This window comes from Cryptomeria japonica, chromosome 5, assembly GCF_030272615.1.
Source record: "Cryptomeria japonica chromosome 5, Sugi_1.0, whole genome shotgun sequence".
Classification (NCBI taxonomy): domain Eukaryota; kingdom Viridiplantae; phylum Streptophyta; class Pinopsida; order Cupressales; family Cupressaceae; genus Cryptomeria; species Cryptomeria japonica.
In genome coordinates, this window is record NC_081409.1 from 928710941 (window position 1) to 928734047 (window position 23107).

The window sequence follows — 23107 nt, forward strand, 5'->3', positions numbered from 1 at the left end:
TTTTTGGGCAGAACCTATGAGTGTGTCCAAATTTATCACACCTGTAGCATTGAACCTTGGAGAAGTCTCTATTTTTGTGATTATTTCGTCTCTTCAGTTTGAACTTCTTTTTCTTCCCTTTGTTGCTTGTGTTAGCATGTAGTGCTTAAATTTCTCCCTCTTTCTTTGGACCCATCCCTCTTGTAATTAGCCGAGATTCTTCTTGAGTGCAATCGTTCTTGAGTTGATCGAATTTCGGTAGTGTTGGTTGAGCACTAATGCCTTGAATAAAGGATTTGCAATTGGATGGCAATCCCTTAAGTGCGATTAGAGATAGCTCCATATCATCTACATTATTTACAATAGTTGACAATTGGTCTTTCAACTTTGAAATCCTCATTAAATAGGATGTGATTGTTTCTCGTTTGTTAATGTAGATATGCATTAATTGTTGGTTTAAAGTGAGCAATCTGGTCTCATTATGTATTTCATATGAATTTTGAAATGTCTTGAACATATCATAAGCTGTAGTTAGTTTTGATATGGTTGGAAGAATGTGATCTTTGACAACATCCATTATTATTTTCTTAGCCTTATTGTTGTGTCTTTTCTAGGTTGTTTTCTCTGGTTCGTCTTTGGGCATCTTTGTATCTTCTTCTATGTATGCATCTAGTTCAAGTTCTTGAAGAATTGCTATTATTCGAATTCTCTATGAGACAAAGTTGGATGCGCCTTCGAGTCTATCCTCCACTCTAACACTGTTCACCATGATTGTTCTTCCTTTGATTCCGAATGCAAGTCTGAATTTTAATTAAAAATGTCACTATCTTTTATTTTTTTCTCTACCAACTTGGCTTTGATACCATGTTAAGGAATATAGATCAGTGATAGAGAAAACAATAATCTTTCTTTCAATGTATATCTGATATATATGTATTAGATTTTGTTAAATAATATCTGATTTATTATCGACTGCTTCTTGTAGACGTAATTGCCACTCTTATTGATTTTATCCCAGCAAGTGTCGATGTCGTTGTATATAGATATGTAACGGTGAAGGTCATGTCTACGTAGGGGCATGACTTCTACGTGGCTTATGCCACGTAGAGTCATGACCCTACGTAAACATGACTCTTTGTATGCACTTTTCACCGTTCATTAGTTATGCATCAAACATTTTCGGTGCTCAATACTATGAAGATTAATAATACTATGTTAATGTTATTTCAAAGTCATCGGATGCAATAATAATATGTTAATGTTTCTTTCATTATATATATATATATATATATATATATCTGTGTGTGTGTGTGTGTGTGTGTGTGTGTGTGTGTTTCTATTCAAACATACATATACATATGTATCATAATAATATGTTAATGTTTCTTTCATTATATATATATATCTGTGTGTGTGTGTGTTTGTGTGTTCAAACATACGTATACATAAGTATCATAATATATTGCTTGCTTCAATCCGAATGAGGCTACATCGTTAATAGGCAAGCCAATCCCTTCCACTTTTTAGCGGGATGAAGACCAAGAACTTGGCGGTAAACCAGCCAAGGGAACAAAATCATAACCAAAACCAAATCACTCTACCGCTTATGCATAAAAACTATCACTCGACCGCATATTTCAGTGGGAGGACAATACCACTCCACCAGTTATTCAGTGGGAGGACAGAAGTACAAATGGAATTACAAAACACTAAGCTGCCCTGCCAGCCTCTTCCACTTATGTAGTGGGGATTACAATGAGCACTTCAAGTTCGATAAGAGGTTAGTACTACTAACCAATGATACAAGATGATTACAATGAAGTACTACAAACATTCAATCATAGACTAAAACTGATTTCAGGCTAAAACATAAAACAACAATTCTGATATAAATACCAGCATCTGTAGAAATGGGCCAGCAACATAGAAATGCACATAACTCTTCCGAATCAGCTCCAAAATGCTCAAGAACTCAGGTGAACAACTGCTAAGACCAAGGCGAACAAACTAGAATCTCAAACCAGCACCAAAATCACCATACACTGATGGGACGCAAACCAAGGCAACTCTAGAAAGGTACGACCAACTAAGAATTTCGATTTGCTCCCAAAAATTCCAGTCAACATCAAATCAAACACCCTTCCAGAGGAATGATCACCTCTCCAATACGCTTCCGACGAACCTCTACCCAGAAGAAACAGACACTCAGGCAGAGATTTATGAACAAAAATCCGCTTCGGCCACTCCAAACCAGCAACATAGAAAATTCACCAAAACTCTAAAACTAAAAATCCTCACACTAAAATCCACTCTCAATCACACCCACTAGCTAGGTACTATATTGCAAGTACCAAACTGTGCTAGCTAGGAAGTCTCAACTCCGAAGCTCAGCTATGCTCTCCATTTCGGCAGCATAACAAAGCAAATTCTTTAGATGATCCAAATGAGAGCCCAAGGCTCTTATTTATAACTTTTTGCTCTCCTAAATTCAAATGCAAATGCACCCAAATACACCCAAATTACATGCCGCTTCAATACACCCCAAGGGCGCCCAAACACATTTGAAATGAATTAAATAAGTCCCCTCAAAGATGGCATCCCATCCCTTAGGCAAGTTCGAACTTTGCCTAGGACAACAACTTGCAAACAAAACATATAGTGATGCTCATGAAATAAGTTCGATTTCTCTTAATGCCATTGACTTAGGAAAAATTGATAAAATCACTTGAATAAAATAAACTTCTATTTCCCAAAGTCGTCCAAAATATAATAATTAAATATTAACCTTAGAATGCAGTGTTAATATTTAATAAATCATCTCGCAAGCCAAATAGTGCTCAAAACCCAAATGAATTGAGGACTGAAGTGTTGGACCATCCACTTGGCTGAACTGAATCTCTGAACTGCCCTGCTATAAATAGAACCACTTGAACTGATACTTACTAAAAATAGTAAGTCATGCAATACAGCTCCAAAAAACATAATCTTCGCACCCAGTGACAGAACATGTAAAACTCAGTAAGATAGCATCATCCAAACAGTCAACCCCTAACTTACTAAAACTAGTAAGTTCATGCTGCACCAATGTTTGAAACCCTAATTATTCATTCCACATAGCCTACGGGTCCCTGAAATAGGCCAATGGACCACTGAAAGCACATCATTGAGAAGGGGACATTACAACTACCCAGAGTTAAAGAAACTTATTTGTGGATTACATTTTGTTATAATTTTTATGTGATTGAAATTGCTATCAATGTTAAAAATTTTGGAGTTTATTTATGATTATTATATATCACATTTCTCAAAACAAAATTTGTAAAAGCATAATCAGATCAGCCTGTATACCAACAGTTTGACAAAATATCAATTCACTATAAATAAGTTTTTTCATTGTTTGAGGCTCGAGCAATTATATTGGCGTGTGACTTTACATTTGGGTCCTTCACTAGGGAATTTCCTCTAAAGTGTGTGCTAAAGTGTGATTGATAATTTTTATGGGGTCAATTATTTGAGGACACATGATAATATTGATTTGTACATTTAAACTAACAAAATGGGTAAAAGGTAATTAATGTGAGCTTGTTGAACTAAGATCAAGATTTGTTGCTTATATTAACATGTTCTCTCTAACAGAATGTTATTTGCATGTGTAGTTTTTTTGGACTCTCCCATGGATCTTGTTGGTATTGGTTTCATATACAACTATACCTGCATACGATTTATTTATTATGAGTGTGAATGGTAGTTTGTTTTAGTTTTATTTCCTTAATGGATGGTAAAAGATTTTCCTAATTTGGCTATCCATGGACATGAAAAAAAATTCCTCCTTTTCGCTTAAAATTTTTATTTTGTATTTTGTTCTCGAAAGCTCACTGTTTTTTAAAAAAAGACGAGGAATACACCATGCATGGTTATGACATCATGGATAATGTTTAGTCCATTACAAGGTCCATCCTTCATGATTAAAAAGATCATTCTTTTTAATCAAGGTTCTTTTTTTTGACATGGTTGCAGGGCGTTTTTGGGTGCATGGTATTCATTTCTACTTTCAAAGCTTCAGCTGCAACTACGGGCAAGCATTATCACTATTTTGTACCAAAAGGTGTAAAACATAAATTAATTTTGTGAATGTTGCTTGTCATCCCATTTACCTTTTGATTTTCAATTTTGATTAGAAAAGGACTTTTAGGTCTTATTTTTTGATTGGATTTGTCATGACATGTTATCATAGATTATATTTATGGTACAACTGAATGTTTAAAACCTATGCTTATCTATCGAAATCAATGTTTTGAGGAGCCCTATTTATTGAAAGATCTGTGTCCATCAAAAGGTCACGGATCAATGTTTCTCATGCTTTTTATTGACAATGTACATTCATAGACTTGACTAGCATATGTTTCCCTTGATCATTGTATATTTGTCTTTGATTAGCATTTATTTCATCATCTGAATTGAACTAAAGAAATGTCTGATGCTTGCCACTTTATTTTTCTTGTGGACAAAATATTCAACTGTCTTTGCAAGGCTATGGCACTTTATGTGATTTTGATTTTTTTGAACTAATACATTGTGTTTCTTTTATAGTGCTTGTCTATCAGTCTTTCTGAGAGAACGATTTTCTCAACTGGAGAAATTCAAACACTTATGTCTGTAGATGCTGATCGTGCAGTTAACTTATGTGCTAGCTTCCATGATCTTTGGAGGTATAAAATAAATTTGAAACAGTTTTCTCTGTTGTTTATTGCAGTAGTAATGCAATATAAATTAATATGCTTTTTGAAAATAAAGCAGCAGTGTCCAGAATCAACCAGAACACTAAGAAAAAGAGCTTGTTTCATAAGTGTATGTAGTATTTATATTATTCTAAATCCAGAATTAATAAATCTGCGTTTAGTAACCTTAAAAGGACACATCAACACAAAATTAATCTAAGCCTAGATTGCAAGCCATTGAAGAATTATTTATTCATAAAGTTAGAATTAGAAGAGTTGCAAGTAGTTAAGCAGGAAATGAAGAATGAGATGTCTTTGTCTAGGTGGTCTTTTGATGGAAGTTTATTAAAGAATATAGTATGTTGATGGACAAACTTAACTAAAAATGTTTAAGTCTTCAAAGTAGGAATTATAGGTTAGTCAATGCAATGCTTATAAACTGTATCCCTAAGGGAAATTGGAGGAGGATTTTGCTTTAAGATATAATTGATGTTTCTTATGAAGGCTATTTCTTGTTATTATTATCACAGTTAGGAAGGCCTTAAATGGGTAGGCAAATCTGAGAAAGGCCTTGTTTCTAAAGATTGCATTTGACAAACCTATGACAAGGTGGGATGGGACTTTTTCTTAGACTTTAGTTTGCTTCCTTTTAAGCATAAAGTTCTTGACTCTTTTCTTATAGGCTTTTGCAAGAGTCAATAGAAATTGAATTCCATTGGATCTTGTTGTGTTGTAAACATACATGCCCCATTGCAAATGGGGACCCCTCTATTATTTTGCTTGTTACCTTAGTTTTGCGTAGCTTGGCAATGATTTTGGTCTCTTAGTTTCCTAGCCTTTGGAAAGATTGTAAACCCTTGTCAGGTTGGGAGAGAGCATTGATCAATCCATGAATAAGAGCCCAAGGGTTTGTCATTCAAAGTATGATCAAGTCGTGGATGTTGGCAAATGCACACTCCAATGAGAAATTGTAGGTGATTGAAGGTATTGTCATTGATGACAACCTTGCAATCATGTGATACCGGCAGGCACCGGCACCGACAGACTCTACATTGACATACAGTACAGCGGCACTGAAAAAGAAGAATACCGAACCCTGGCTGACAACAATTTTGTGTTAATGTATTTTGTAATTAATTGTAAAAACTTTTGTAAAGCCGACATGGCGGATTGTAATATGACTCATATATGTATGAGATCATTGTAGATCATTTTTGTAGTAGATGAGATAGGAAGCGAAGTATGGAAAAGTAATAGCAGACCTAATATGCGAATTATTGGTTAAAGGTTTATGTTGTAGCAGAGCTTAAACTGTTACTGAATTTGGCATAGCAGATGCTGATCTGAAGCAGTACAAGACATTGGATTTATATAATCCATTTTTGTAAGTTAGTGTGACTTCCTTTGTAATTGAGCAGTGAGCTCTAGGCACTTGGCCTTCCTGCATGTGCAGGCCCCTGTTGTAGCAGTAATATTCCCTTATTGGCCAGTAAGCGAATATTGTGGGTCACAAATCCCACCGAGGTTTTTCCCACACCGGGTTTCCTCGTTAAAATAGTGTTATGGTGTGCTTTTCATGTTGTGGTTGTTATTCTTATTTGCTGCATTATTTCTTGTTTACCGGTACACAGTTTTGATATGCTTTTCATGTTATAAGTTAAGAAATTTATTTTACCGGTAAGATACTGATTCACCCCCTCCCCCCCCCTCTCAGTATCTTTGGGAATCCTAACAGTGGATATGGTGAAGATTGACTGAGGCTAGGGAAGTCTTAGGTTGGAAAACCAATAGAAGAGGTAGTAAATTGCCTCAAATATTGAAGGAAATTATAAGAAAAATCCAAGAGACGACCTAAGGAAATCCAAGATCAAGGTCAAATATTAGACCTAAAATCCAAAGGTGAATGAAGAAAATTCCAAGGTTTGAGAATGGTATCCCAAAGATCGAAGGACAATCTTATCCATGAGAGGAGCGAAATCAAGGAAAAATGATTGCAAGATCATGGAAAAATGAAAGAAAAGTGATTAAAAATCCAAGATCAAGATAAGGGAAATTCCTTGTCGAGGTCGGATTTCCGACCTTGACAAGAAGGGAAAATGAGGTGAATTTGATTCCCTTGTGCAAAACAAAAAAAATTAAGGAAAAATTCCAACATTTAAAATGACAAAAGCATAAAATGTTGTTAAAAATATTGTCAAGACAAGTTGTCTAGAAGGTGAAATTTGGAAAATGCTAAGTGTGGATTCGAAGAGAGAATTCAAGGATGCAAGATCAAGTGAAGGAAAATTACTTGTCAAGGTTGGATTTCCGACCTTGACAGGAAAAGAAAATAAGGAAAATTCTAAGAGCTATCGTTTGATAAAGTTGCAATTTTCATGGAAAATCCATAATTGAAATGAGGAATTCCTAAACTGGGATTTAAAGTCCAGAGTTGAATATGGAATTCAAATTTTTAATGTTAAAATCCTAAGTTGTGATGTGGAAATCCAAAATTAAAATGAAAAATCCCAAGTATGAAACATGGATTGGCTCTCTCAAGATCGAATTTCCCTTAAGCATTTTGTGGAAATCCTTGTGCTTGCACAACCTTGATTTGTGCCTACTAGTCCCTCTTCACCTTTGATTTGCACCTACTTGTCCTTGCACAACCTTGATTTGTGCCTACTTGTCCTTGAACAACCTTGATTTGCGCCTACTAGTCCTTGAGTAATCTCAAAACCCACCCACTTGGCCTGGAACACATGGAAAATATGCTCGTGTCCTTGCACAAGGTAGATACACCCTAGTGTACATGAACAGATCTAATTTGTGCCCAAATTTGTCCTTGTGTTAATGGAAATCTCACTAAGGGAGAGTTTAAGTGCCTCCTTGCATTTATAACCCTCCAATACAAGGTAGAATTCACGATTAAACCTGGCCGACTTGACAAAAATAAGAGGAAGTGAAGACTAGCTGACCGTTGTCAAGTCTGAAGTAGTTGTGTGAGGCATATAAAAACGAAACTAATAAAAAACCATTCTGCAATATGAATGAAATCAATTCCAAATCAGATCATTGTAGAGCAGAAGTGGGACCTAGCAAATAAGTGCGAATTTGGGGCAGGCCAATTAATTTCAAGTTAAGCGTTGAAGGATAGAGAGGAAGGTACTTGAACCTTACACAACCAAGAGCAGATGCAAGCAACTTCATAACAAAGCTGAAGCGAACTCATAGAAGAGCAGAAGTAAATCATAGCAAGAAGTGTTATTTATGCAAGGGAATCAGATTTTATAGCAACCATTAGATGAGGTTGACATTGAAAGAGGAGGCAAATTATGAAAGGAAAAAATAAGTAATTCATACGCAGATTTGAGCATTTTCATTCACAATTTTATGCATTTCAAGAACTGTAGCATCGTTTCCATTAGAATTCCAAGTGTTGAAACTGTCGCTTTCAGATTATAAGGAGGGTTTGTGAAGTGTTCTTGATGATATTTGGAAAATTCAAGTGAACTTACTGCCTAGGATGAAATTTGTTTCACAATGTCTCTTTGAAGTGTGTTAGTCAACATGAATCAGGACTGCAAGGTTGAACTTCCATTTACTTATTGTTGGTTAACAGATTTGTCTTGTCTTAATTTTATGTTGATTGACTATGTTGCCCTTATTTCTTGAAAGACAAATTGAACCAACAGTTGGGTAAATTTATGAAGAATTTAACCTTTGCATAAGGGTGCAGCTCCCTTATGATATTCAATAAATTTTATTTAAAATTCTAACTTTACTTTTAACTAGAAAGCGAGTAAAGGCATTCACATTCATAAGTCAACACCACATGAATGCTATAAAGATCAAAATTATGTATGCAAACTCACAAGCTTGCAACTAAATTAGCTTCACTTTTCAGAAAATTTTCACTTAACACAGATCTGATCGAGTCTCTCTCGTGTCTCACAGGACAAGGGGGATTAGAACATCCGTGCAAAATCAACAAAAGACCTACTTATTAAATTAATTTACAAACTAATGAAAGTGAAATAACCAAAGAAGCAACAAATGTTGCATAAACGAATATATATCTCAATAGAGATTTTCTATTCACATTCAAACACACAGATTTGAAAGCTGCAAAATAAGTATCATTCTATTCATTTTAATAAAATGCCTTCCTTGAAAATTCAACATATTTCATAACAAAACTAAGTCTGCTAATCTATATCATCACAAAAATTTCACGGATCTTAAAAAAGTTAAGCAAATCAGTTTAGATAGCCACAACCTGGCTAACAGTTTACACGGGAAACACGGAAAACAAACCATTTCCGCCCCGCGAATTAAGAGAAACCAGTGTTTAAAACAAGTGAATAAAACTGTTTTCACAACTAACAACTGAAAAGAGACATCCTAGCATAGAACATTCCTAAGTAGTTTTGATAACTGCTTTCTTCTTCCAATCCGCATAAGCGACGACAAAGTGTTGAATGATTGTGCTATGCAGTAGCCCCACATGTGTCATTCTTTGCTTCCATACTTCCTTTTCGCGGCGTATTTGCGCTACTTTATCTGAATGTTCACCTAGGTTCTGAATGCACAAGAAAAGAAGTGACTCCGTTTTAGACATGAGGCTCAAGTCATTTGAAATCAAGCCCTTGGCTTCCTTGATGTGATTGATCTTCTCTTCTAATGACCCTGTTATAACCTCAGTTGTTTCTAGAGTTTTTCCATCATCTTTTAAACACTTCAAACCAATGCAAGGAAGCTCATTGTGCATGGAAGATATCAATTCTACAAGTTGCTTCACCAATTTGGTAGACTCCTCATATGCCTGTCTCACCAACACATTCCTCCATTTTACATTTTGTTGGCACACATACAAAACATTATCATCCAGGGCTGGAACTGGCTTCTCTGATAAGAACTTCATTACACCATATTTCTGCACTTCTCTCATCTGGGCTGCCCTTTTCACCCCTTCAGCTTCTTCATTCTTCCATTTGACAATTTCATTCTCCAATTCTTTTGTCACCGTGTTTGCATCATCATGAACCTTATTCAGATCCACAAAATATTTCCCTCCTGCTTTCTGAAATTTGGCCTAGCCAATCCATAACAACGTCTATCATTAATCTGCATTTTTAATTTGCTCGATTGTTTTTTGATTGACAGGAGACTTTGGGTCAAAAGATGTAGGAGTCTGAGAAATGGGCTGTGGATTAGGACTACTGATGGCCTCAATGTATTATGCCATGCTCTTCATTATCTCTTTCATTTCAGACTTATCCTTTTCATCCTTCCTGGATCTTTTCAACATCTTCTTGGTTGAAACTTCCAAATGTAATGCACTTGCTGCGCGAGTTCCTGCCCCTAAATTCACCTTTTCCACTGTGAAATCTTTACTTGTCAGATCAGCTATGATTTCATGAGTTATTGGGCGGGAAATCTCCGCAGTTCGGTTACCTGTATCTTCATCAAAATCAATTTCGGATACAGTCTTTAACCATTTGGCTTTAGAAACCTTACCCAGACATTTACTGACCATATCCTCGACGGGGATAGATACTGGAACAATGTTCCTCTTCTTACTGGTTAATGTGTTCTCCAACCATGTTGGCCTTGGGGTTGCGAGAGATTTGTCTGAACCAATTTCTACCTCCTTTCTACCTCTCACTACTAAAGTAGTGTCCACATTCAGGGCTTCATCTACCTGTTGGCTGCCACCTCCATCATCTAAATCTTGTACTTCCACATTTGGATTTGGAAAAGAAATATCCATCTTAGGTACGGTCTCAAGGTCAATTACTATATCAGCAGGGGAAGATTTTCTTCTGCTCTTAGTTCTAGAACGAGTGATTCTTCCTGCTAGTAAATCTTCTTTGCTCTGTACCCTTTGTATTACCTGCTCACCCTTCTCCTTTTTCCTGGAAGGAATTGCACAAGATGGAACAAGGGGATTAGAAACCAGGGTTTTAGTGGTTGAGGTTGAACTTTTTCTTGAACCTTTGCTCAGCCTTTGCTCTTTGAGCCACTTTTCTGTTCTTCGGATAAACGAGAATATCCTAGTTTGAATATGTTCTTTCTTCTTTCCCCAATCTATTTATGGAATTACTTCCTTCTGCCTATCATCAACAAACTGGGAATCAAGCAGGTCACTTTCATCATCAACAATATTTGCAGTATTCATCTTCAGACCATAATTCCTAATCTATTGTAGTGAAAGCCTTAAGTGAGCTCTTCTTCGAACCTCATATTCATCCATGCAATCCGCCCATAAATCTTCTAGGTTTGGTATATGTTGAAAATCTTTCCTAAGTGTAAGGTGAGCCGTTGCAAACCCCTTAGCATCAAAATCAATTCTGGGAGTATACAATTGAAAGTTGAGCTTCTTGAACTCTAACTCTAAATTCAGGGCATCTGAGACACTATTACAAGTGTAATAGTTCAGCTCAATGGGAAAATAAACTCCTGTTCGGTGCTTTGCCCTGTATTCTTTATCAATATGAGCAAGTTGCCTGCATACTTCAATTAAAACTTGCCTGTCAAAGGCATATCTCGACAACTTATATGGTTCACCTTCAAAACCACCAACCCTCAAATAAGTGAATCTGGAAAACTGAATATAGAAGCTCCCATATGTGCTTACAAACTGCATGGCTTCCTCGGTCAATCTTTTATGGATATCCCCTTTCAACTCCAACACCCGTCTCCCAAGGAAAACATCATGGAGCCTGTGATAATTCTCAGTGGCTTTGTTCTGTTGCAAATGTGGATGATAATCACATGTCTTCATATCATTTCACCAATTTTCATGGTATAAGCCAACCCATTGGCGAGTACAAGCTAAATAGTATATGAGGTAAGATGACAGAAATTTCTTTGTTACCAAAACAACTTAAACCCTCATGCATCCTTTCAGCAATCAACTCCGCCCAATCTATGTATCTCCCATCATCTAAGATAACCTGAACAAAGAAGTACATCCAATCTTCCCAAAAGAAGGCCATTTGATTCCCTCTAATCCTATGAAGCAAAATGACAATATCTTGTACCTCTCTAATCAAATGTTCTCTGGTTAATGGTCTAGGTAAACGAGAGCCACCGTTTTGAAGCTTCAATAACCAGTTTCGGGCAATAACACTTCGATACATTGTCTTCTTTTCGAAAAACAACCCCTGCGACTTAGACACTGTCCAGTCATCATACGGTTCCTTTTCAAGAATCTTCATGACTGCAACAATGGTTTCCCGATTCACCTTCAACAAAACTTCACCATTTGTGGTTTGGATGTTCCTCTGAACAGGGTCATAGTGGTTCATACATTCTTGGACTAATTCTGGACAGAGAACGGCTAGTGGAAAAGCTGCCGCTTCTATTAACCCACTATCAATTATTTTCTACATGAGACGGGAATTTGCAGAATCCTGCACTCTCTCATGAAATTCTTTTAAATTTACTGATGGGAGGAAGGTATCACCTCAATCTGGGTGTGAACAAACTAGCCCTGAGTTTTGGTCAATTTTAGGCAATGTTGGCCTCATCTTGGGTTTCTACACAGGACTCAGAGGTAAACAAGAAACTTTGCAAGAAAACAAATTAATAGTGCTCCTTGAATGCATGGAATAACAAGGATGAAGGAAAAAGAACAAAACTCACCTTGAAAGAGGATTTTGAATTGCAAAACAGGGGTCAAGTCACCATGCGTAGCGTCCAACACTTGCTTAATTGTGAAATGGGCAACCGCGACAAATGATTTTAAAACAAACAAGAAAACTCAAGTATGGGTGAAATAATTGCTCACACGATTCATTCAAGATTAATTGACTACTTATCCGTGTCTTCTTACTCTGAAAAGACCCTTTCCTGACATCTCATCATTATCCGGCTTATTCCTTCCTTTTTATGATTACCATGCAATATAGTACACCTCACGGCTTATTATCTCGGGTTCTTTTTAAAATTTGGAATATTCTTTTTTTTTAAACACCTGCCAACATGATGCTTTCCTTTTCCGCTTGAAGCTGCATTCATCCAACATTGAACCTTGAACTATGAACTCCTTCAATGGTGGTTCATGGGTTCAAGTTCAATGAAACAAAACAAAATCTATCGAGGGCCCAACATAAGAATATACAACAGACCTTGCTAAAGATAAGACTTCGGACCAATATCCACTCCTACACATATTGAACTTTCGAAAACGACGGTTCAAAGGTTCAAGTTCAAAAATGCACTCAACAAAACTTTAATAAAGACATGACCACAAAGCGACAAGACCGCTTGAACCTGAACTTTGAACCTTGAAAGAGTTCAACAGAAAGGTTCAAGTTCAAAGAATTTATGACCCGACATATAACTAAGCTTTACACAAGGCTCCACTTTAAAGAACACTGCTAAGAATTATTCAATCCTAACAATTGAAAAATAAGGGAGGGTAACACTAATTATAATTTTATTGTGTTTCCTTAACCTATGATTTTATTCACAATTGTAATCTAGGGAATTTTCTTTCTTTCCATGAATGATTGCAAGGAGGCGTTTCAAGACAAGCACTAATGAAGAACGAGTGGAATGATCGAGAAGGATGAAGAGGACTAGCTCAAGATGTTCAAAGTCAAAGAAAGTAGATGAAGCACTCAACAAGATCAATGGAAGACGACATCAAGATATTCAAGAAGATGGAAATGCAAGGCATCACAAAGGATTCCAAGGATTAAGAAGAAAATGCTCAATCAAGCCTAAGGATAAGGAAGGTAGTTTAAGAAGAGTTAATCAATGTTAGAAACTCATCTGATGGAGATACAAAGAATGATAAAGATGATGCAGTTCGGGAATATGAACAATCACAATCAGCCAAAAGACTGGATTATGTTGAGTATCAAGAGATATCGCTAGAATTGCAAGGACACCAAAGTTTACAAGATATGCAAGCTAAGGTCACATCTGGTCATCTCGAACCAATTAAACAAATCAAGGTCAACATCTACAGATTCATCAAACCTGACTCATCTAAAGGAGAACAAGTGGACATGTGGATGAATTGAATGAAATGTCATGATCTACTCTGAAAGATCCCTGATGGATCCCCTTGCTGATCTGCTGTAGTTTTTAAATTAATAAACTATATTTTCTTGTGTTTCCTTTGATGGTTTTAGAGAATAGACAGAAGTTGCAGAAGGCTTGTTTATTTTTGTGTTTTTGATAGTTTTTCAGCAAGTAATAATTGAAGAACAAGTGCATGAAAACAGTACTGGAAATAAATGTTCATACACAGCCAAATCAGAATCGTACCAAGCAGATTTCTGATTTATTTAAATCAAATAATTGTCCAGATAGTGATTCCAAACAATTCCAAGAAGATTACAATAAGCAATGAGTCCAACCTGAATGAAGAGTGAATACTGAAATCAAGAAGGAAGCTGCGGCAAACATCCAAAGCTCTTACATAGCTCCACGTGGGAATAGAAATGGCTGCAAAGTACAACCGTACGACTGTTAGGTGATGCCAAGCTAAAAACCCCAATCTCCATGCTGAACCCTAACTCTGTTCATTGAATCCTCCAGAAAAGATGTACCAACTCTTAAGGCACTGAAAACTGAATGCAAGAACCAAATAACCACTGTGCTGGGGGCTACGTCCCAGACAGGCAAGACTCTAGGGTTTTCGTCCCAGATGTTGAATCGCTCTCTAGAGCAAACTCTCCAAATCAAAGATGAAATGTGTAAAAGATACTTGATAATTAGGTTACCATCTCCTTATAACTCCTTCCCTCTAGCTCGAACCCTAAAAGTGTATGAAAAGTGCGCTTAGGCTTATAAAGTCTTATTTCTCATTTTTAGTCGCCAAGTATAGAGAAAACACCACTTTTTTAATATAAAAGAATTCCGTTCATCAAAAGGGTCCCTGACAAATGGGAAACATTTAGAAAAGTTCAAGACCTTTCCAACGAGCTATAACACATGGGCATATGCATCCAGATGAAGCCAAAAACCCCTTATTACTCCAAAATGGCTATAAACATAGCCTTATTTAATTAATTAAACACTAACTTAGGAAATATTTAAATATATTAAAAATATAACCCAAATAGCTGCAGAAGGCTCAAATGACTCCAAAAGTCTGAAACGGAACTTGTCACCTGTCTGTGACTGATGTCGAAAATCATGGATCAACTGGCAGTCTCATCCCTAAAATCTAGGGATGCTCCTAGAAACTAGGAAACCCACCCAAATCTCCTGAAACTGAAACCAAGGAATGGTCTCATGGAACCCTAACCCTAGACGCTGTTACAACCTCCTAAAAAGTAGGATCTGCCTTCTAAAATGTAGGAACTGCCTCCTAAAATCAAGGAACTGCTCCAAACTGGTCTACTACTGCTAGAAACACCAAATCCAAACACTGAATATCCTGACTGAGTCTCTATCCACCATTGCCAACCTACAAGACTCCATAATAGGCTAACTCACATGTCTCTGCTAGACAGAGCTAAAGAGGGGACATGACAGTCCTCCCCTCTCGGAGATGCTTGCCCACAAGCAACTGAAACACCAACCCTCCACCATCCCAAATAAGACGTAAACAAATCATTGCATGTAACTGTTGCTCATCTCTGATATAAACAACATGCAATACCTCGGTCTGGAATGGCTCCTCAAAACGCTGAAGCACCTGTGCTGTCAAATCAACACTGCCGGGGTCCCAGAGCGAAGCATAGCTCTCGCTGAATAGCTCAAGTGAGCAATGGAAAACTATATCATCTCCATAGATGAAATATCCATAAATGCCAAGATCACTAGTGTGTCGGTGATCACCAACATGCATAACATCCATCATAATATCCAATGAATGCCAATCCATGGAAGACCCTCTGTGGTTTGACCCCATCTGACACAAGTGACACACAACTGCCACACACTGTTGCTGATGTGCCGGAAGATCTAATGCCAACTCACTAGACAATATATAATACTGACTAAAATCATCACTGTCCAGGCTGGCATCTAAAAATATGTAATCACCAACCAGCAATGAAACAATCACCCTATCTAGAGAATCAGGTGAAACTGCCACATCAACTGGCTCAAAGTACTCACTAGCAGTAACATCACATAACTCATCCACGTCAGCTATCTGATGACAATCTGTAAGAACCCAACTTGGCTCTCCTCTGCTGACTGTTTCTTTTGAATGCAATAGATTTGAATTTGTTTTGGTTTTTGAATGTTTATAGATTTTTTTGTGTTTTTTTTTGTAATAATGAGCAATGAAACAATACTGGAATAAACTCCTATGCTTAAAATAATACTGGAACAATAATATTACTGCTGGAATTAATTTACGAAACTATCAAGGGAATGTTTGTTCTGTTTTATGGCCAATATGCTTGGAAAACAAATTCATTACAATGTAAGATAAAAACCTGATTTTTGCTGTCCCAGCAGTTGAAAAAAATCTGCCAACTGCAAATTTTAATTTTTTTGAAAAAATTACTGTTCACGCGGCACTGTAGCAGTCCGTACGGCGGTACTGTAGCGTTTACTGTAGCGCGGGTACTGTAGCAGCAATTGTATTTTGAAATGATTGCTTCAATTCTGATATTTAATGGCTGCCAAATGAAACTGTAGGTCTGCAATTAATATATATTCGAAAATCTGCATACCCTAGATGTCTTCCCTTCTTTTTAAAGCCCAAATAGAACTCCAGAATGAAGCTCTCCTGAAATGCCAAATTTAGTGGATATTTCACCACCTCAAATGGTTGCAACACTGAAGAATTGTCGCTCTCCAATGGCTGACTGAATCAGAAACCCTTGGCTTCTTCTCCCAAGTTCATAACAAACAAATATCAATTCTCTAGATGGATGATATAAAAATGAGCTCTTAAGTCCCTTCTTATTCTTTCTTATGAGAGCTCGAACACTTTCTTGGCCAATGTGGGATTAAAGACATATTCACACATTATAATATTAAAGTGACTTTATTATTATAAAGTTACTTTATAACTTTATAATAACATTAAAATATTTAAATAAATCACTTAAGTCACTTTTAATTAAATTAATTAAATATAAAGTCACCTTTTTAAATTTTATTTTATTTAATGACTTAATAAGAAATTAATTTAATCAATTTCTCCTTATTTCTCCACTTAGCCTTCGGAGAATGTAAAGGCTAAGAACTCCAATGAGATGCTAAAAAGGTGGGGACATTACAGTCCGCCCTTCCTGAAATTGCTTGTCCTCAAGCAACTTCAACTCCGGATGCTGCAAAATCTCCTCATTCTCCCAAGTAGCATCCTCTACTAGCAAATCCTTCCACTTCACCAAATATTCCGGTATGTTACGTCTCCTCAAGTTCCTTTCTCTGAAATCAATGATAGCCTCCGGTATCAAAACAAGCTTTCCCTCATCATCCAGGGGTGGTAGTACTGTAGAAGGCACAATATGATGTCCTAGCGCCTTCTTGAGGCGTGACACATGAAAAACGTTGTGCACCTTGCTCTCTGCCGGTAAATCTAACTCATAAGCCACCTCTCCCACTTTCCTGATAATCCTAAATGGACCATAGTATCGTGGCTTAAGTTTCTCGGCACCACTCTTCTTGAGAGTGGATTGACGGTAAGGCTGCAACATAAGATACACCATATCTCCAACCTCAAAAGTCCGCTCAGTCCTCTTCTGATCTGCATACTGCTTCTGCTGATTCTGTGCCTTAGTTATATTATCCTTGAGAGTCTTAACAATGTCTTGACTCTCCTGTAACAAATCACCTGCACTGGGCACTCTACTGTCACTCAAAAGCAGATCCATAAAATTGGGTGCCTCATACCCATACAGGGCCATAAAGGGTGACATCTGAATAGACATGTGATAAGTGGTATTGTAGCAATACTCACAGAGATAAATCCACTTTACCCATGCCTTCTGTTGCCCTGCTATATAATTTCGAAGATATCCCTCCACCCATTTGTTCACTATCTCTGTCTGACCATCTGTCTGAGGGTGGTAGCTAGTACTCAGAGTGAGCTCTGTCGCACACAACCTGAATAGCTCCTGCCAAAAGTGACTCATAAACCTGCTGTCCCTGTCACTCACAATGCTTCGAGGTAAGCCATGTAATCTGAATATCTCCTTGAAGAACAACTCTGCCACCTGTGTAGCAGTGTATGTAGCAGTGATTGGAAAGAAGTGTGCAAACTTCGTAAGGCGATCCACAACCACATATATGCAGTCCCTGCCTTGGGCTCTGGGCAGTCCTGTGATGAAGTCCATAGACAAACACTCCCACTTCCTATCAGGAATCGGAAGTGGCTGAAGTAAACCGGCTGGATAGGAGTGTTCTTGCTTATTCTGCTGGCAGGTGGGACACTCCCTAACATACTGAAGTACCTCTGCTTTGAGCCCTTTCCATGTGAAGCGCTCTCTTATCTGCCGGTATGTCTTGTAGAAACCAGGATGTCCTGCCATAGGTGAATCATGAAAAGATTTCAGAACCATCCTCCTCACTACTGATCCTGGAACCAAAAATATTCGCCCTTTGTAAATGATGAGCTCATTCACAAGGGTGTATCTGCTGTCCTGAATAGTCCCATCTATGAATCTAGCTGCCCAAGTATCCTTTGCATACTCTGCAAGGATCAAGTGTCTCCAATCCTCCGATATGTCTGTCAATAAGCTCAAATGGGGCCGACGTGATAAGGCATCAGCAACTACATTCTGTGTCCCCTTAAAATTTGTAATGTCAAAGTCATAGGACTGTAACTTGCTCACCCACTTCTGCTGCCTATCATTGAGATCTCACTGCCCCAAAAAGTATTTTAGGCTATTATGGTCGGTTTTGATACAAAATTTGCTACCTACCAAATATTGCCTGAATTTAGCCAAAGCATGCATAATAGCTAACATCTCCTTATCATATATGCTGAAGCTCCGCTCTGGCCCTCTCAATTTCCTGCTCTCATAAGCAATAGGGTGCTTCTCCTGCATAAGCACCGCTCCAATGCCCTCCCCGGAAGCATCACAGTGTAGCTCAAAAGGTTTGCTGAAATCTGGTAATGCTAACACTGGACAAGAAGTCATCAACTCCTTAAATTTCTCAAAACACTCCTGTGCCTCAGGAGTCCACAAGAAAGCTCCCTTTCTCATCAAATCTGTCAAGGGTGCTGCATGCCTAGAATATCCATCCACAAACCTCCTGTAGAAACCACATAATCCCAAAAAGCCCCTCAACTGTGTAAGGTTCACCGGTGAAGGCCAGTCCACAATGGCACGAATCTTTTCAGGATCCATGCGTACGCCCTCTGCACTGATGATGTGACCCAAGTACAACAACTCTGTCATGCCCAAATCACACTTTGACTCCTTTGCATACAAGGACTCTCTGCCCAATATATCCAACACCGTGTCAAGGTGAACCAAGTGCTCCTCCCAAGATCTACTGTACACCAAGATATCATCGAAGAAGACAAGTACAAATTTCCTCAACTGAGGATGGAAAACCCAATTCATTGTTGCCTGAAAAGTAGCAGGTGCGTTAGTTAGCCCAAATGGCATAACTACAAACTCAAAATGGCCACAATGACATCTAAAGGCTGTCTTCTCAATGTCCTGCTCTCTAACTCTGATCTGGTGATAACCTGATCTCAAATCTATCTTCGAGAAGAAGCAAGCTCCATGAAGCTCATCTATCAACTCATCAATCCTAGGAATGGGGTACCTGTTTTTAATTGTCTTCCTATTAAGCACCCTGTAATCAATGCACATCCTCAATGTCCCATCCTTCTTCTTCACTAAGACCACTGAAGAAGCGAAAGGAGACTTATTTGGTCTAATGTGGCCCATAGCAAGTAACTCCTTTACGGTTTTCTCAATTTCATCCTTCAACCTCTTCGGATGCGTGTAAGGTGTAATCATGATGGGTTTAGCCCCCTCCTCTAACTCAATGATGTGCTCAATACCCCTGTCTGGTGGTCTACCTGGTGGAATGTCACTGAAAACCTTAGAGTGTTTAACTCTAAGCTCCTGAATATCAGGAGGATATTCAATCTTCTGCTGTCCCTCCTGTGATGGCATCAACATGCACTTTGCTGCCCACTCTACCTGATCATGTCGAATCAATCTAGCCATCCTCCGGAAAGAAACCATCCTGAGATCACTGTCCCTGATTGCCTTAAGAATATGTGTCTTCCCATTCACTTTAAACCTCATCTCCATCTCCTTGAGGTTAAGAGTGAACTCCCCAATATCATGCAACCAACTCATCCCAAGGACTATATCTGTATCTCCCATAGGCACAACATAGAAATCTGCCTTAAAGTCATAATTATTAACTTTCAATGGGAGTCCAGTGATCTTACGATCACATTTGAGGACATAGCCATCATCTACCCTCACTCTAATTCCCCCAAACTCCTTTGTTTGTATGCCACGCTTCTCCACCATCCTAGCATCAATGAAATTATGAGTGGCACCTGTATCAACCAAAGTTATGACTCGCTGTCCAGCAAGCACTCCTCTCATCCGGAATGACCCTTCCTACCTAATACTAGTGAGACGAGCTTCCCTAAGTTGCCCATCTCCTTCCCCATCCTTGGACTCCATTTTAGAGAAGTTTTCAGCCTTGTCTTCCTCTTTTTCACCATCTATTTCCTCTATATCAGACTGCTGATCTGAATTATCTGATTCTGATTCCTCATAGTATGCCCACATAACTCTGTTAGCTTTGCCCTTTGGTCTAAGAGGACAATCATGGTTTGCATCATAGGGTCCCTTACAGTAGAAACATAATTTTTTCTTCCTCAAATCATTTAATGTTTCCCTGTCAAAAGGTGCTGGAGTTTTATCTTTAGAATCAGAAACCCTTGGCTTCTTCTCCCAAGTTCATAACAAACAAATATCAATTCTCTGGATGGATGATATAAAAATGAGCTCTTAAGTCCCTTCTTATTCTTTCTTATGAGAGCTCGAACACTTTCTTGGCCAATGTGGGATTAAAGACATATTCACACATTATAATATTAAAGTGACTTTATTATTATAAAGTTACTTTATAACTTTATAATAACATTAAAATATTTAAATAAATCACTTAAGTCACTTTTAATTAAATTAATTAAATATAAAGTCACCTTTTTAAATTTTATTTTATTTAATGACTTAATAAGAAATTAATTTAATCAATTTCTCCTTATTTCTCCACTTAGCCTTCGGAGAATGTAAAGGCTAAGAACTCCAATGAGATGCTAAAAAGGTGGGGACATTACACAATCAACCTGTGGATCAACTGCTTTGACTGAGGTGTACCGAGCAACTGGAGCAAAAGTCTCAACATAGTCTATCCCTTCTTTCTGTGAGAATCCACGAGCAACAAATCTGGCTTTGTGTTTCTCTATGCTACCATCTGTGGCATGTTTGATTTTGAACAGCCACTTGGATGAAACGATGGATTTCCCTTTTGGCCTAGGAACAATTTCCCACACATCATTGTGAAGTATGGATGTATATTCTTCAGACATTGCATCTTTCCAAACTTGATGTTTAAGAGCTTCTGGTACACTAGAGGGTTCTGATTTGGAGAGATCATTCATAAGGGCTACATAGCTAGAAAATCTTCGGGGCCTCTTACTTTCTCTAAAAGTCCCTGAAGGAGCTGCAAAGTCCCTTGCATCCTCCATTGTTTTGTGAGCCCATAGAGGTCTTTTCTTAGGGATTTCTTGGGGAGGAATCTGTACTTCATTTTCTTCTGAACACTCGCTCTGAATCTCAGGAGTGGGATCCTCTTCTAGGTCTGAAGATGGAGCATAGATTTCAGACTCAATAGAGTATTTAGCCCTTTTGAAGGCTACGTCTTCTTCAAATATAACATCTCTACTAAGTTCAATATTGCTATGTCCAGGTTCAAAAATTCTGTAACCTTTAGAGGTTTCACTATATCCAACAAAGATTCCTTTTCTTCCAGAGGGTTCTAGTTTTGTCCTTTTCTCTTTAGGTATGTGAAAGTAAACAGGGCAGCCAAATATTCTAAAGTGGGTGATATTTGGTTTATTCCAGTGAAGACTTCTTCAGGGGTCTTGTGTTCAATGTGGGAATGAGGACATCTATTTTGTATGTAAACATCAGTGTTGGAGGCTTCTGCCCAAAGGTGATTTTCTAAGTTCTGATCAAGGAGCATGGCTTTGGCTACTTCTACAATGGTTCTATTTTTCCTTTCAACAACCCCATTTTGTTGGGGGTTGTAAGGAACAGTGAACTCCCTCTTAATCCCAACTTCTCTACAAAATTCCCTAAAGATGTCTGAGGTATATTCCCTCCCATTATCAGTTCTTAGGACTTTTATTTTCTTTCCGGAAGAGTTTTCAAAGAGGGATTTGAATTCCTTAAATCTATTGAGAATCTCTTCAGATTCTTTACGTTTAAGGAAGTAGATCCGGGTCTTCCTGGAGAAGTCCTCAATGAATATTACATAATAAAGGAACCCTCCTAATGATGTGTTGTCCTCATTTTTGGATTCTCAAAAATGTGACAACCCCTACAAATTTTTGCATAAAAAGTGTCATTTTTGTCTACAAGGCATGTTTTACGAGGTACAAAACTCACATTTGATAGTGTCAAATCATTGGGGGGTGTCTTTGCCATCATTGTCCAAGTTTTGGTGAGTTTTGGTCTTCCTTTTCCTAGCTTTCTGTACAATTTCGGGTTTCAGAACAATCACTGTAGGTTGAAGATTTTACTCTATGGCACGCTTCTTGAGGCATAATTTCGCCTAATCCTTGGATTGGCTTAATCCTTAGTCCATCCTCAAACCACGTTTCAAATTTCGCCGCATTTTGGGTTCGTTTGCTATGTCTTTCCTTCAATTTCGTGTTTTTTGTCCCTAACTGCAGGTGGAAATTTCTCTTGAATTGCAAGTTTTAATGATTTCCATTGTTTTGGTCTTTGTAGGGAAATTTTTGGCTAATTACAAGTGCATTGTATTGAAAAGTAAGAACTTGTAATTTGCTTTTTATTTCCCCCTTGATGTTTTTTGGCTTTTTGAGTTAAAATAGGGATTTTTTGAATAAGTTACAAGTAAACTTGTAATTCTTTTCTAAAACGCCTACTTTAATGTCTTTTGCTTGTAATAGGGATTTTGAACCTCTATTACATATGTGCAAGTTATTAAAACTTGTTGTAGGGATTTTATTTTCCCTTTACAAGCAATTTGTAACTTGCACATCTCTCTCCAAAACCCGATTTTGCCTAGAATTAAAATAAAGTGACATTTTAAACTTGCTATTTTGCCCAAAAAAGCCGATTTTCTGCATAAAGTGCAAATTGGGGAATTTTAAACTTGTAATTGCATTTTCAAAACCCGATTTTGCCTTGTTGATGGAAAAAGTGACATTTTAAACTTGCAATTGGATTGCTAAAACCCAATTTTGCCTTGTTGAGAGAAAAGTA

The 23107-nt window shown here is 37.7% G+C and overlaps 1 protein-coding gene across 3 annotated transcripts in view; it reads left to right on the plus strand.

Annotated features, from left to right (window-relative positions):
- LOC131037392 (ABC transporter C family member 13) overlaps nucleotides 1–23107 on the plus strand; it is a 361462-nt gene that overhangs the window by 97542 nt on the left and 240813 nt on the right. For 2 of the 3 annotated variants that reach the window (XM_057969521.2, XM_059221854.1), the window contains exons 4-5: nucleotides 3997–4084; nucleotides 4570–4688. In XM_057969521.2, coding sequence (XP_057825504.2) covers nucleotides 3997–4084; nucleotides 4570–4688 — 207 coding nt within the window. Of the gene's footprint in view, nucleotides 1–3996; nucleotides 4085–4569; nucleotides 4689–23107 lie in introns of those variants that run through there. The other variant, XM_059221855.1, reaches the window with a different exon arrangement.